Source organism: Macaca mulatta, chromosome 11 (genome assembly GCF_049350105.2).
Source record: "Macaca mulatta isolate MMU2019108-1 chromosome 11, T2T-MMU8v2.0, whole genome shotgun sequence".
Classification (NCBI taxonomy): domain Eukaryota; kingdom Metazoa; phylum Chordata; class Mammalia; order Primates; family Cercopithecidae; genus Macaca; species Macaca mulatta.
The window spans coordinates 5,377,642-5,390,548 of record NC_133416.1 but is presented as its reverse complement, the minus strand read 5'-3'; the positions used below and the strand labels follow the sequence as shown (position 1 = coordinate 5,390,548).

Genomic DNA, 12,907 nt, shown 5'->3' with positions numbered 1-12,907 from the left:
ACATAGAAACTGGTTAGAAGGCATACATTGTAGAAATAATACAAAGACTAAAATTCAACTTTACATAGTCTGGAGAAACAAATGAGCCTCAAACCAAACAGGTCCAGACAAGTCATAGGAGAGCCAGTGTTCAACTTGGTGATAAGGACTCCTATCAGCAACTCTATGCCTGCTTGTTTTGAGGAGGCATTTATTAAAAAGCAAAATTGGCACCTGTAGTCCCAGCTACTCCCAGGACTGAGGCAGGAAGATTGTTTTAGCCCAGAGTTCAAGACCAGCCTGAGCAACATGGTGAAACTGTATCTCTTAAAAAAATTGCTGACTAGGAAGTGGAGATGGTGATTGTCAGGAAGGAAGTTTGATTATTGATTATGTATAGTTGTTTACCAAAAGAAAAATGATACGTTGTAAAGGACAGTATAAAAGATTTTATGTTTTACTTTTTAGACTAAGTCCTCACTTAGACTCATTATATTACAAGGGCCTCATTTTAAATTTCGGATCCTGTGTAACAGGGGTCCCAAACCGCCAGGCCAAGAACCTGCCACACAGCAGGTGAGCGTCAAAGGGCGAGCATCACTGCCTGACCTCTGACTCCTGTCAGATCAGCAGCCACATTACATTGTCATAGGAATGTGAACCCTATTGTGAACTGCGTGTGCGAGGGAGCTAGGTTGCGTGCTCCTTGTGAGAATCTAATGCCCGATGATCTGAGGTGGATCAGTTTCATCCTGAAACCATCCCTGCTGTCCCCACCCTCACCCGCAACTCCAGTCTGTGGAAAAATTGTCTTCCGTGAAACTGGTTCCTGGAGCCAGAAAGGTTGGGGTCTGCTTCTATATAAACACAAAAAAATAATTCTTGTCCTTCCAAGACAGGGTGATTTTAAATGACTTCCCATTTATAATCTATGCTGGTATATTTCTACCAGGCACTTTGTTGTTTGGATTAGGAGAATCCTGGCACTGTCCTACGAAAGCTTCATCAGACTTACTAATTTCTCATTCCATTCACTTCTGTAGCCTCAGTCATACCTAATATGGTATCAAGAGAGATGGACAAACATTTTTTTCCCCACCATAGCTTTATGAAGTTTTAGTTCCATCAGGAATTTTTAGCTATTGTTAAATCATCATCACTAACTAGTTTATCTATAAAAGGGTCTTTGGGAGCAACAAAGTTTATGATGAATTCCTACCACAAGGAATTCATCCAAACATTCCTGCAGCTGGACTCCTGGTTAACCAGTTTATAAAAATGGTTTTATGTAGGTGGGAAACAACCTCAAAAACAGTGTTTCCAAAAGTCACTAAGTTCAGATTTACTTCCAGACATCTGATACTACTAGCATTCCCTCTCCCACAATGTTACAAAAGTTACATGTTTTAAATTGGGAAGGCCAGCTGCAGAACATTAAGTTTGTTTCCAAAGTGTCCAATTTAATTCACAAAAGTATATTGAGCTATGATTCTCCCATTTGTTGTATTTAAACATCCATTCAGGTCAAGAAGTTTATAAACTCAGACACTAGACAGGATATAGAGGTAATACTTGTTTTTGCTTTGGTGCAAGGATCCCAAAGCATTTTCAGGTGTCATTTTCCTCTTCTAACAGAGTTGTTAGAAGAGGAAAATGGACACTCAGTTACCATATTTTAGTGTGTGCAAGAAAATGAAGATGACTGAAATAGCCCATGTCCTATGTCAGATAAAAGAGCTATAGAAATTAATTGCAGTTTAAAAAGGATAAAGGAAAAATAACCTATCAGCAAGAAGAAAGACATACTATCCGTTTTATCTCAATAGATCTTTGTGATCTCAAGATACTGTCTTATTGGAGTCAGTCTTATGGAATGAAGCTACAAAGCAAGAATATTGAATTCTCAACTTCCTTTTATTTTTGCTGTTAACTTGTTGAATAATTTGGGGCTTACCAAATTGTTTAGTTTTGTAACTGTTGTTACTAATGAAGATTTTGTTGTTTTTAACTTTTATATTGGAGTATAACACACATATAGAAAGGTACACATAGGTATACAGCTCAACTCTTCGTAGACTGAACACCCATATATAACAAATATGCAGATGATGAAACAGAACATGACCAGCACCCCAGCAGCCACCTCCCTTTCAGTCACTTAAACCACACTCCCTCCTCAAGGGTAGCCACTGTTTTCATCCCGAAAATTATGGATTAGTTGGGCTTGCTTTTGCTGTTTATCTTATATCTGGCTTCTTTCATTCAGTATTATGTTTGTGAGATCTGTCTATAATATTGTGCATGGTTATAGATTGTTCACTGTTGTTGTTTTTTATTGTTTCATTGTGTGACTAGACCACAGTTATTTATACATTCTATTTATGGACAATTGGGTAGTTTTTCCAGATTTTTATTATTATGAGTAGTATTGCTATGAACATTCCAATAGACATCTTTTGACACTACTGTTGAGAATATACTTAGGGATAGAATTGTTAGGTCTCAGGGTATATTTATGTTTAACTTTGGTAGATCTGCCAAATAGTTCTTCAAAGTAGTTATACCTATGCTGTTATATTGAATAAAGCCAGACTATTTCTCATCTTCTGATAAGGGTTGTGAAACTTATTAACACAGGTGTTTCAAGTACCTCAGAGGCACATACTCGAGAAGTAAAGAATAATCGTGGAATATTCCCCATTGGTGCATAAACTCAGATGATAATTCTTATATCTAAATTCCAAGACATACAGTGAAGACTTAAAAGAACATACTGGCTAACTCTGCAGTTCAGCCTTACCCTAATGAGAGGATTCAAGTTGAGTAACCGTGAGCTTTAGACAGAAGGCGTTGTCTCAGTTGTAGTCAGAACTGAGATTTTAAGTTCATGTTCGTAGGTGTAGAATCTCTTCTGTGCACTTGTCATCTAGAGTGTGACAGTAGGGCCCAATATGTGGCCAGTTATAAAGTCTATAATGTTTCACATGAGCCTTCCAGCTTCATTGGATTTCTCTAACAGTGCATTCTCACAGGCATGTCACTATGATTTAGTCACTTTTCCATTATTTAGAACTTATGATCAAAAACTTTCTGTACTGTTACCTGGCCCACTATGTTGTCTATACCATCTACTGTATCATATATACTAAGATTTGTTTCCAGAAGTGAGCTCCTTGTGAAACTGCTGACCACATCTCATGATGACATTCAATAAGTCATTCTCGTCATGACGTGATTGAATTCTAAAGCTTACAGTTTACCTTTTCTAAGTACCCAAAACCATTCTTTTTGGTGCTGGTTTTAGTCAGAGACAAAATGACAGGATTAAAAAACTCTTGCAAGCATCTATCTTAAACTTACGGTGGAGTCTCTATGGAGGGACCTGGAAGATTGAAAGCAACTCAGACATGTGTTGGGGGGCGGTTGGGTGTGTGTGCGTGCACATGCATATACAGGTAGCTGTCTAGTTTCCTCTTAGAGTCATACGCTGCTAAGTGTCATTAAGTTCAAGTATACTGAATATGGAGTTTATATCATCTGAGAATTAAATTTTTAAAATATGTCCATCACTTCAAAGATTTGCTGGGGTCCTGTCACAGGTTGGTATTTTGGTATATTCTCTAAATAGCATTGATAAAACTCTGTCATTAATTCACACCATTCTGAAAAGTGTGAAGTTCTTAATTTGTATCACAAATACTTGCTCTAGACCATGCTATTAACCCCACATATACAAAAAGCAAGAAAGCAGGGTATTAATGAGGAAAATGTGATGATCTTTGGACAAGTAGGACAATGAACTTGATTACTTTTCTCCTACCTACTTTTGGTCATACCATTTAACCCATCCCTGTTTTAACTTGTGTTATAATCTTTCATTATTACCATTAGTATCCTGATTTTAATGCATTGGAATAATATGTATTCTATTTGTTGGTGTTCAAAACTAGCCCTTCAATAAACTCTATGCTTAGAGTTCACATTAGTTGTCCTCATGTGACTAGTGGTGTTTAGACTTGACCTTAGCCTGAAATAATTCAAGGCTAATCATAGATGTCAGTAAATTCTAGATTATAAGACAAGTTACTGTCAGAAAATGCTTTTTTATATTTAAAAATGAGTGCTTCATTAAACCAGTATAAATAGTACTAATTCCTTGATTCTGATTACTATCATAGTATTTCAAAAAATGATTGGTTTTAGAGTAATATTTTAAGATGATACAAATACTCAGTTATACAATAGTATTTATTCCTACATATGGGTTCTTGAATAAAATGTTTAACATAAGTGAATACGTAGGTCCTTAATGAAATTAGATACCATGAATGAGAATCAGCAGAAACAACTGAACATAGAAACAGATGCACAAAGACTTTTAGCACTGGAATTATAAAACACAGACCATACAGTAGTTGATTACTGTGTTTAAAGAACTGAAAACAAGCTTAAAATGCCTTCAAGTAAAAAGATTTTATGAAAAGTGACCTGGCAACTATAAAATATGCTGAGAGAAATTTTAAAAGACCTAAATAAATGGAAATATATACTGTGTTCATGGATTGGAAGACTCAATATTGTCAAGATAATAGTTCTAAAATTGATCTATAGATTTAAATCCCAATTGGAATTCTTACAAGGTAATTTTGAGATTTTGACAAGCTAATTCTAAAAGGTATATGGAAATGCACAGGACCTGAAACAGCCAAAACAATTTTGAAAAATAACAAAGTTAAAGAACTTACACTAATTTCAAAACTTGCCATAAAGTTACAGTAATCAATGCAATGTGATATTGGCAAAAGAATAGACTGTGGATCAGAAAACAGAATAAAGCATCCAGACATAAATCCATACATATATGGTCATTTGATTTCCAGCAAAGATGCCAAGGCAATGCAGTGGGAGAAAGGATAATCTTTTCAGTGTTGTTGAAACAACTGGATATTCATATAGAAAACAGTCTTAACCCTTACATTATATCATATATAAAAATTAATTTAAAATGGATCAGACCTCAACAAAAGAGCTAATGTTATAAAGCTTCTAGAGGAAAACATAAAATCCTGATGACGTCAGGTTAAGCTGGTTAAAATTTGTTAGGCCACAAAGGCATAAGCCATTAAAAAAAGAATGTAATAAATTATATTTTAAAATTCAAAACTTTAGGTCATCAAAAGATGCTATTAAGAAAATGAAAATTCAAGCCTCAGGCTGTCACATGACCTTGAGCAATTCACTGTACTTCTCTGAGCATCTTTTTTTTTAATTTATAAAGGTTATTTTTGTGAGATTATGTAAAGTTTCATGTAAACATAAGACATTATTATTATAGTTTTCAGAGCCATCAGCATTGCTCTGTAGCTGCAGACATACATACATACATTTATTTATTTATTTATTTAAGATGGAGTCTTACTCTGTCACCCAGGCTGGAGTACAGTGGCGTGATCTCGGCTCACTGCAACCTCCGCCTTACAGGTTCAAGCAATTCTTCTGCCTCAGCCTCCCAAGTAGCTGACATTACAGGCATGCGCCACCACGCCCAGCTAACTTTTGTATTTTTAGTAAAGACAGGGTCTCACCATGTTGGCCAGGCTGGTCTCGAACTCCTAACCTCAGATGATCCACCTGCCTTGGCCTCCCAAAGTGCTGGGATTACAGGTGTGAGCCACTGCGCCCAGCCAACTGTAGACACTGTGACCTTGTTCTCTCTGTACGTCATCTTTTCACCAGGAGGAAGTAAGACCAAAAAACCAAACACTTGTCCCCCTATGCATGTGTGTACTCCATAAGACCACTGCAGCTCTTTTGCAGCAGCCTTTGCAGTTACAAGGAAATACTCTTCTTTCTGTGAACTTTGAAGCCAAAGTGTTATAACTTAAATTTGAATATCAGAAAATTCTAGTGAATTTTTAGAAGCTTCCAGGACCTAACCCAAGAGGATTCTTTACCTTTTAGCCAACCAAAAAACTACACCTCTGTTGTTAATCAATCTTAAAACCAAGTGTCTTGGACACAAATTTAAAAGTAGCTTCCTATTAAACCCTATTTCTGGCCTCAGAGAAAGTCACATTCTTTTTAAATGTCCGTGGATAAAAGCTAATTCACTCTACCTATGTTTTTGAGCATGTGTATTGCTCATTATTATAGAAGGCATTGTAAGGGTAATAAAGGTGAATAAAAAGTGGCTTCTACCTTCAGAGAGCACACAACTTAATAAAGAAGAGAAAGAATAAATCCCATCCTTCTGCCCTTCTCCCCAAAAACGACAGGATAAAAATTTGAGCATTGAGATAAAAGAACAGTAAAGTACTTTGGGAGTTCAGAAAACGGAGACATATTTGTAGCTGGGAAAATAAGAAATACTGTATGGAGGAGATGGCAATTAAGCTGAACATTGAAGAATGAAGATCAGGTTCAGTAGATGGAATTACTGAGAAGGGCATTGTGGGTAGAAGAAACAGATTGAGGAAGAATGGAGGGAGGTGGGAGACAGGCACTGCAGACCATGTTTAGGCAAATGTGAGCAGATATACTTGAATGCAACCTTCATTTTTAAAAATTTAAAAGTCACAGAAGCTTAAAGTAGCTTTGGCTTTAAAGTATGTAGCCTTAAATAGTAAAAGAAAGGCTTACATATTATGTGTGAGACAGTAGGAAGCAATTGTAAGTTCTTAAAACAGGAGTATAATATGATCAGAAATGTACTTCAAATAGCCAAAATTAGTGGTTTAGAGGGGAAACCCTAGAATTCAGGACACTAGATAGGAAGCCATAGCAGTAAGTAGCCATGAGGTCACAAAGACCTTGAGAGATCGGTGAAGAACTGGAATAATTTGATCATCAGCCCCGGGGCAGAGGAGGGGGAAAATGTCATGAAGAAAAGGAGTGGTCACAAGGTATGTGAATTACAGCAATAAGTAAACAGCAATTAGAAGAAGACTGAGAAAAGGTTTGGTAATTAATAATCATTGATGATCTAACATAAAGAATTTCCAGCCGGGCGCGGTGGCTCACGCCTGTAATCCCAGCACTTTGGGAGGCCGAGGCGGGCGGATCACAAGGTCAGGAGATCGAGACAATCCTGGCTAACACGGTGAAACCCCGACTCTACTAAAAGTATTAAAAAAAAATTAGCCGGGCGCGGTGGCGGGCGCCTGTAGTCCCAGCTACTCGGGAGGCTGAGGCAGGAGAATGGTGTGAACCCGGGAGGCGGAGCTTGCACTGAGCCGAGATCGCGCCACCGCACTCCAGCCTGGGAGACACAGCGAGACTCCGCCTCAAAAAAAAAAAAAAAAAAAAAAAGAATTTCCAGTTGAGTGATGGGGTGGAAGCCTGCTTACAAAAGATGAAAGACTGAGTAGTTGGTAAGGAAGACATCATTTGCCTTTTTTATTCTTATTCTTGCACGTGTGTCCAGTGAGTTTTTCAGAAGCTACCTGCTGTGTGATAATATAACAGATTGAATGCAGAGACAGATATAAGAATTCAGATGTCTTCTGATAGGCTAGGCTTTAATGAGATTTGCAGAAATTTAAAACATTATTACACTTACTAAATTTTATTTTTTGTTTTGGAAAATAGTTATTTTTCATTAAAATGTTATTTATATTAACATGAATGGGTTTATTGTTTTTAAATTCATGTTTTCTTAGTTTTAATTCCTAATGCAATAAATGTCAAGAGATATAATGTACATAAAGAAAAACTCTTTGGTGTCCTCAGTAATTAAAAAAAAAATTATTTTAGAGCGGGGTTCTCACTATGTTGCCCAGGTGGACTTGAACCCTTGGGCTCAAGCAATCCTCCTGCTTCAACCTCCCAAGTGGCTGGGACTACAAATGTGCACCGTTGCATCAGGCTAATATTTAAGAGCGCAAAAGATCCTGAGACCCACAAAGTTTGATAATCACAATAATGAAATAATCTACATGTTTTATAGTTGTAATTATGAAGACAGGGAAAAACAATTCTGGTGTTTGTGAAGAGGAATAGATTTTTAAATGGTGTACATGCTAATCATACTATGGAAAATTACCAATGTTTTGGTTATAGACTGGCAGTGACACTTACATCCATATTTGACTGAAGATTAGAAAGGAACGTAGAAAAATGAATGCGTTTGTTTTGTTAGGTGGCTGGGGTGGGGCATTTGTTTATTTCCACTCATTTATAATAATGTATTATACAGTAAAAATATTTTATTGCTTATGCAAATATACAATGTAATATAATTATTCATGCTAACATTGAGGTTAGTAGGTAGAGTTCCTATGTCATTTATATTTGTCTTTAGAATTATCCAGAAAAATTAAGGATTTTTTTAAATTGTGTTTATGGGGCTAACTAAATTAGTTTGTATTCCACAAGTATAGTCTTACAGCCGGAAGAAGCTGCATGCCTAAAAACTAGAGGAAATCCAGTTGGGATTAGCAAACAGTTGCCTAAATCTGTTCACAACGTGGATGATCAACATTATAGATAAATAAAGATCTGACTTTATTTTTTATACAAAGGTCTATTAAAAACATATCTTATGTTTTATTTCTGTTTTTAGGAAATGACTATACCCTGGTGCTTAAGGAGAGCAGAACTAGTGTTCAAGTGTGTCAAAGGTGAGCATGATCTTATCTCTGACAACCACCACCTGTATTTCCTCCCAAATATGGAAAGTTGAGCAACCCAGAAGAAAGAAGTGAAAGATACCCCTGTCATCTATTGCTTCCGTTAGATAGTTTAGCAAGTAAATATTTCATAATAGGCTTTTTTAGTTTTATTTTTCTAGTCACAAAATAAGTCTCCAGCCCCTTTGAAATACAAGGCTATTTGGACATTAATTAGATTTTGTTCTGCTGCTAGCTTGCTATTGCCTTTATTCTCTTAAAAAGAAAAAACTAGAGCCACATATTTATTAACTTTTAATAAGCTGTCTTGGCTTCATTGTATGGAGACTAAATTGGATTTGGGAAATCATAAATAAGAGCATGTTGACAAAACTGTTAAACCTCTCTGGCACAAAGAATTAGGGATTGCAAACATTTGTTTGTCCTTTAGGCGTAGCCTATTCTACAGGCAAATGGCTCCCTAAAAAGTCAAGCCATGAAGCCCCACAATGAAAATTCAGTTAATTTCAGTAAGTGACGGGTAGGTTTGACGGCCGGAACTTGTAGTGCAGCAACATCTGTTTTTCTATTTTAGGTTTCATGATGGAAATGGCTTCATGGGATGGAGGAATTTCTAGGACAGTGCAGTTTCTAGTACCACAGGTATGTTATCTGAATAGATCTCACCCCAATTTAATCTCTTTTATTAGATTTCTCACAGATAGAGCTAGGCACCCTGCCCTAAAATCCTAAATATAACATAAAATACGAATCACTTTCTGTTTTTTAAGGAGAGAAGTATTTGGATGTGATAAAGGCACTTAGTGTATTGTCAAAGATATCAGCATCTACCACTCAAGGGATTTGTTGTTTAACCCCTAAACAAAACTTGACTCATCATTCCTTTGTTTTTCTCCACATTCATATTATATAGATTATAAAGGGTTCTTAAATAAGGACATTAGCGATAATGATTCTGTATTCTGCGAAGAACTTAGCAAAATCAGTGGTTTTATATTACTGATTACACTAGTGTTACAGAGAGGTTTTTCTATTACTCAAACTTACTATTTGACAGAAAGGACATAAGTTCTCAGAAGATGGAGCCAGAAAACCAGCCCTTGTCTATAGCCATGCAGTTATATCAGTCATGAAAGATAATTTTCACATACTGCACTCACATATTCCTTGTAGAACTAGATCCATATTTTAAAATACTTCTAAAATTATTTTAAAAATCAATGATTTGACAAGTGCAATTATTATTTTTTCCTCTTACAGAGTATTTCTGAAGAAATGTTTTATCAACTTAGTAACATGCTTCCCCAGATTTTCCGAGTATCATCAACACTCACTCTGACATCCAAGCACTAAACCCTTATAGATTGACATGCTGGCAGGAGATGATTGTTCAACTCTCCAGGAACTTGTGCTATGCTGGGAATCTGTCAAGCAAAAGATGCCCAGAAAGAGAACCTGCAACTGAATCCACAAATCAAGATACATGTCTGTGAAACCATTCCAAAAATTTATATACTGCACAAACTAGTGATCAACCCCTAACTTAAACACTTAAAGTTTCTTTATGAATTTCTCTTTTTTTTTCTTCTCCATGTTACCTGTGAATATTAGTAATCTAAAACTTTGTATTTATCACACATGGATACTTGCAAAAGGAAGCTTGATTATATTTACATGGAGGCATTTGACTTTTTCAGAAGGCTTGACTCATATCAGGTGCAAGCCTTAATTAAACATGCAGATAAAATCTTCCTTTTACTTTATTTGCCAAAACAAAATTTAAAAGCACTGAAATATACATTGCAAGTACAAATTTCCTGTGAAAATCTTTTTATAGAAACACAAATGTATGAGACAAATGTGCTTATTCTTTTAAACTCTCCTGTTTCAGAACCCTCCTTTTAATCTACTCCTTCTAAGGATGTACAAGTTAGAGTCAGAAGACGTTTTGGATTTCTTCCGTCTCTCTCATCCTCCCTCTGTGACCTTGCATTTGCATGTTGATAACATTTCATGGACTGAGAAATAGTGTTCTTTTTTGCAAGCTTGGTGTCAAGATTAAACCAGCCCCTGGCAGTATTTTAGTGCTCATCAACATTGTGACAAAGAGACAAGGAAGATCATTTTTATATTTCTGTCCTCCCTGTGTTCTCAGCTTGCTTAACCACTCTTCTACCTCTTGCATTTCTTTGCGGATAAATGTATCCCCATTTCTGCCTCTTCTCTATTTCCCCTCCTTTTCCATTGTTTTTCCTTATAGCACGACTTTCTCAGGTGTTGCATGTCATATATTTGTCCCATCTATAACATATTTTCTATGAGTGGCAACTCCATTAAACAAAGGCATTTACAAAAGCACACGGGTGTTTAGAAAAGCAATAGTTTCATCAATTCCAAGTTGTGTGGATATTGTAACTGGCCACAAGAATGAAATGGAGGGCATTTGGTGTCATAAGATGGCATGTCTTGATGACAAGACACAAAACGTCCTTCGTTAATATGCCTCAATGTAATAACTATTATAGAAACACTGTTGGCGAGCAGAGTGCTTTCCTGTAACAGAATGTGTCTTAATTTTCCACTCAAGGGAAAGGTGTGTCCAAGTAACAACACTAAAGACAACCCTGAGGAGAACACCCACTCCAGCAGTATGTCCCTTAGACACTAAAATTCTCCAGATTATTAGTCAGGGAGCCTGGCGATTCTGCCAAGAAGGCAGGTGTTTCGCCCTTCGAGCCTATACAGTTCTCTTGGAGAAATTGTCTTTCAGGCACCATGTTACCACTGAGACTGATTCTGATGCAAAGCAGGGAAGACAGAGGCAGAAACCAGGAGAGTGGTAGATCAGTGCAGCCGAGGTATCAGAATGGAGGAGCGAAGTTTCATTCACGGATGTTTGTTGAATGCTGCTGCCCAACTCTTCCTTTGTCACTGGTAGGCTATTCTACTAAGTTACTTATAAACTGGTGGCTTTAACTGAGGGCTGTGTAAAGGTACTATCTGGGATATGAAATCAGGATAAATTTATCTAATGTCTGTTTTTCACAGGCAACTGTGTTATAGAAGTATTAAAATTGGAAAAATCATGTTTATGGTGTTGCCACTGATGGAAACACACAAACACCAAGCTAATAATAAATATATAATTTAAAAAGCTAATTATATGCACTTAAATGGTGGGAATTTTAGTGATGCAGTAATTGAGGAGTCTGGAGTTTTGTATTTGGACCAAGAATTATGAGATAAGGATCTTTTTCTGAGTGTTCTAAAGGGCTTCTTGGACGGGAGTGGTTTCAGGCACTTCATGAATGATGTGAAGAAGGTACCTTAGGCTGAGACAGCATTCTAGGTATAGATGGCTCTCTGTTCAACCAACTGTGGATGGAAAATATTCTGAAAAATGACAATAATACAACAATAAAAATTTTAAAAATACAATATAACATCTGTTTATGTGGCATTTACCTTATGTTTGGTATAAGTAATGTATAGATGAAGTATATGGGAGGCTGTGTATAGGTTATATGCAATTCCTACACCATTTTATATAAGAGACTGGAGCATGCAGGGATGTCGATATTGGCAGGGGGTCTGGAACCAGTCTCCTGCGGATACCAACGGACAACTGAGTAAGGCGCAGATAGGAGCAGAAACAGAATGGAGGCCGTGGTGAATGGCCAATAAGTTGAGAGGAGCTGACCACAAGAGTCTTTGAGGATGGGGAGATGAGCACAAACATTGACATTGGTGAGGATTGTGAGTTAGAAGTTTTCTATTTGTATAAACAGTTACATATTCCTAAATGGCCCTCAAGGCCTGAAGAATGTGCTTTGGGAATCAGGCTGAGACACTGAACCTGAGGTCTCCATTCTGTGCTGCTGTTTCCCTCCCTTCCCCCATTTCTGCTCTCAAAGCACCACACAAGCAAAGCCATTGATCTAGAAGTGTGGCGCCAGCTGTTTCTCAGCATGACTGGGACCAGAATGGAAGAAATGCATGAGAAAGAATGTCAGCGGGAAGAGACTGAGCTTGCCTGGGAGTTGGCAGATCTCTTACTGGCACAGTACACACCATCATTTGTGTCACTTCCGTTGGATCCTGGCTAATTCTCACAAGAAGAAAACATGTTTCGCAAAAGAAAGATAAATCACAGAAACATTTCTAAAAGCTCTAAGGGAAAATTCACAGAACTGTAGAAAGGACCCACCAAAGTTAGAGACTGGAGCCTGAGGCCTATTTTCCAGTTTCTTTTATTTTGTTTTCTATTTTTCAGTTTCTAGGTGAAAATGGCTGCTTTTCTG

General features: G+C 37.0%; 1 protein-coding gene across 4 annotated transcripts in view; it reads left to right on the top strand.

The window, feature by feature from the left end:
* FERRY3 (FERRY endosomal RAB5 effector complex subunit 3) overlaps window positions 1-12,044 on the top strand; it is a 45,078-nt gene extending 33,034 nt beyond the window's left edge. For 3 of the 4 annotated variants that reach the window (XM_077952831.1, XM_015150803.3, XM_077952830.1), the window contains 3 exons: window positions 8,540-8,597; window positions 9,181-9,248; window positions 9,867-12,044. In XM_077952831.1, coding sequence (XP_077808957.1) covers window positions 8,540-8,597; window positions 9,181-9,248; window positions 9,867-9,959 — 219 coding nt within the window. In that variant the 3' untranslated portion in view covers window positions 9,960-12,044. 4 annotated transcript variants of the gene reach the window in all.
* The last annotated feature ends 863 nt before the right edge of the window (window positions 12,045-12,907 follow it).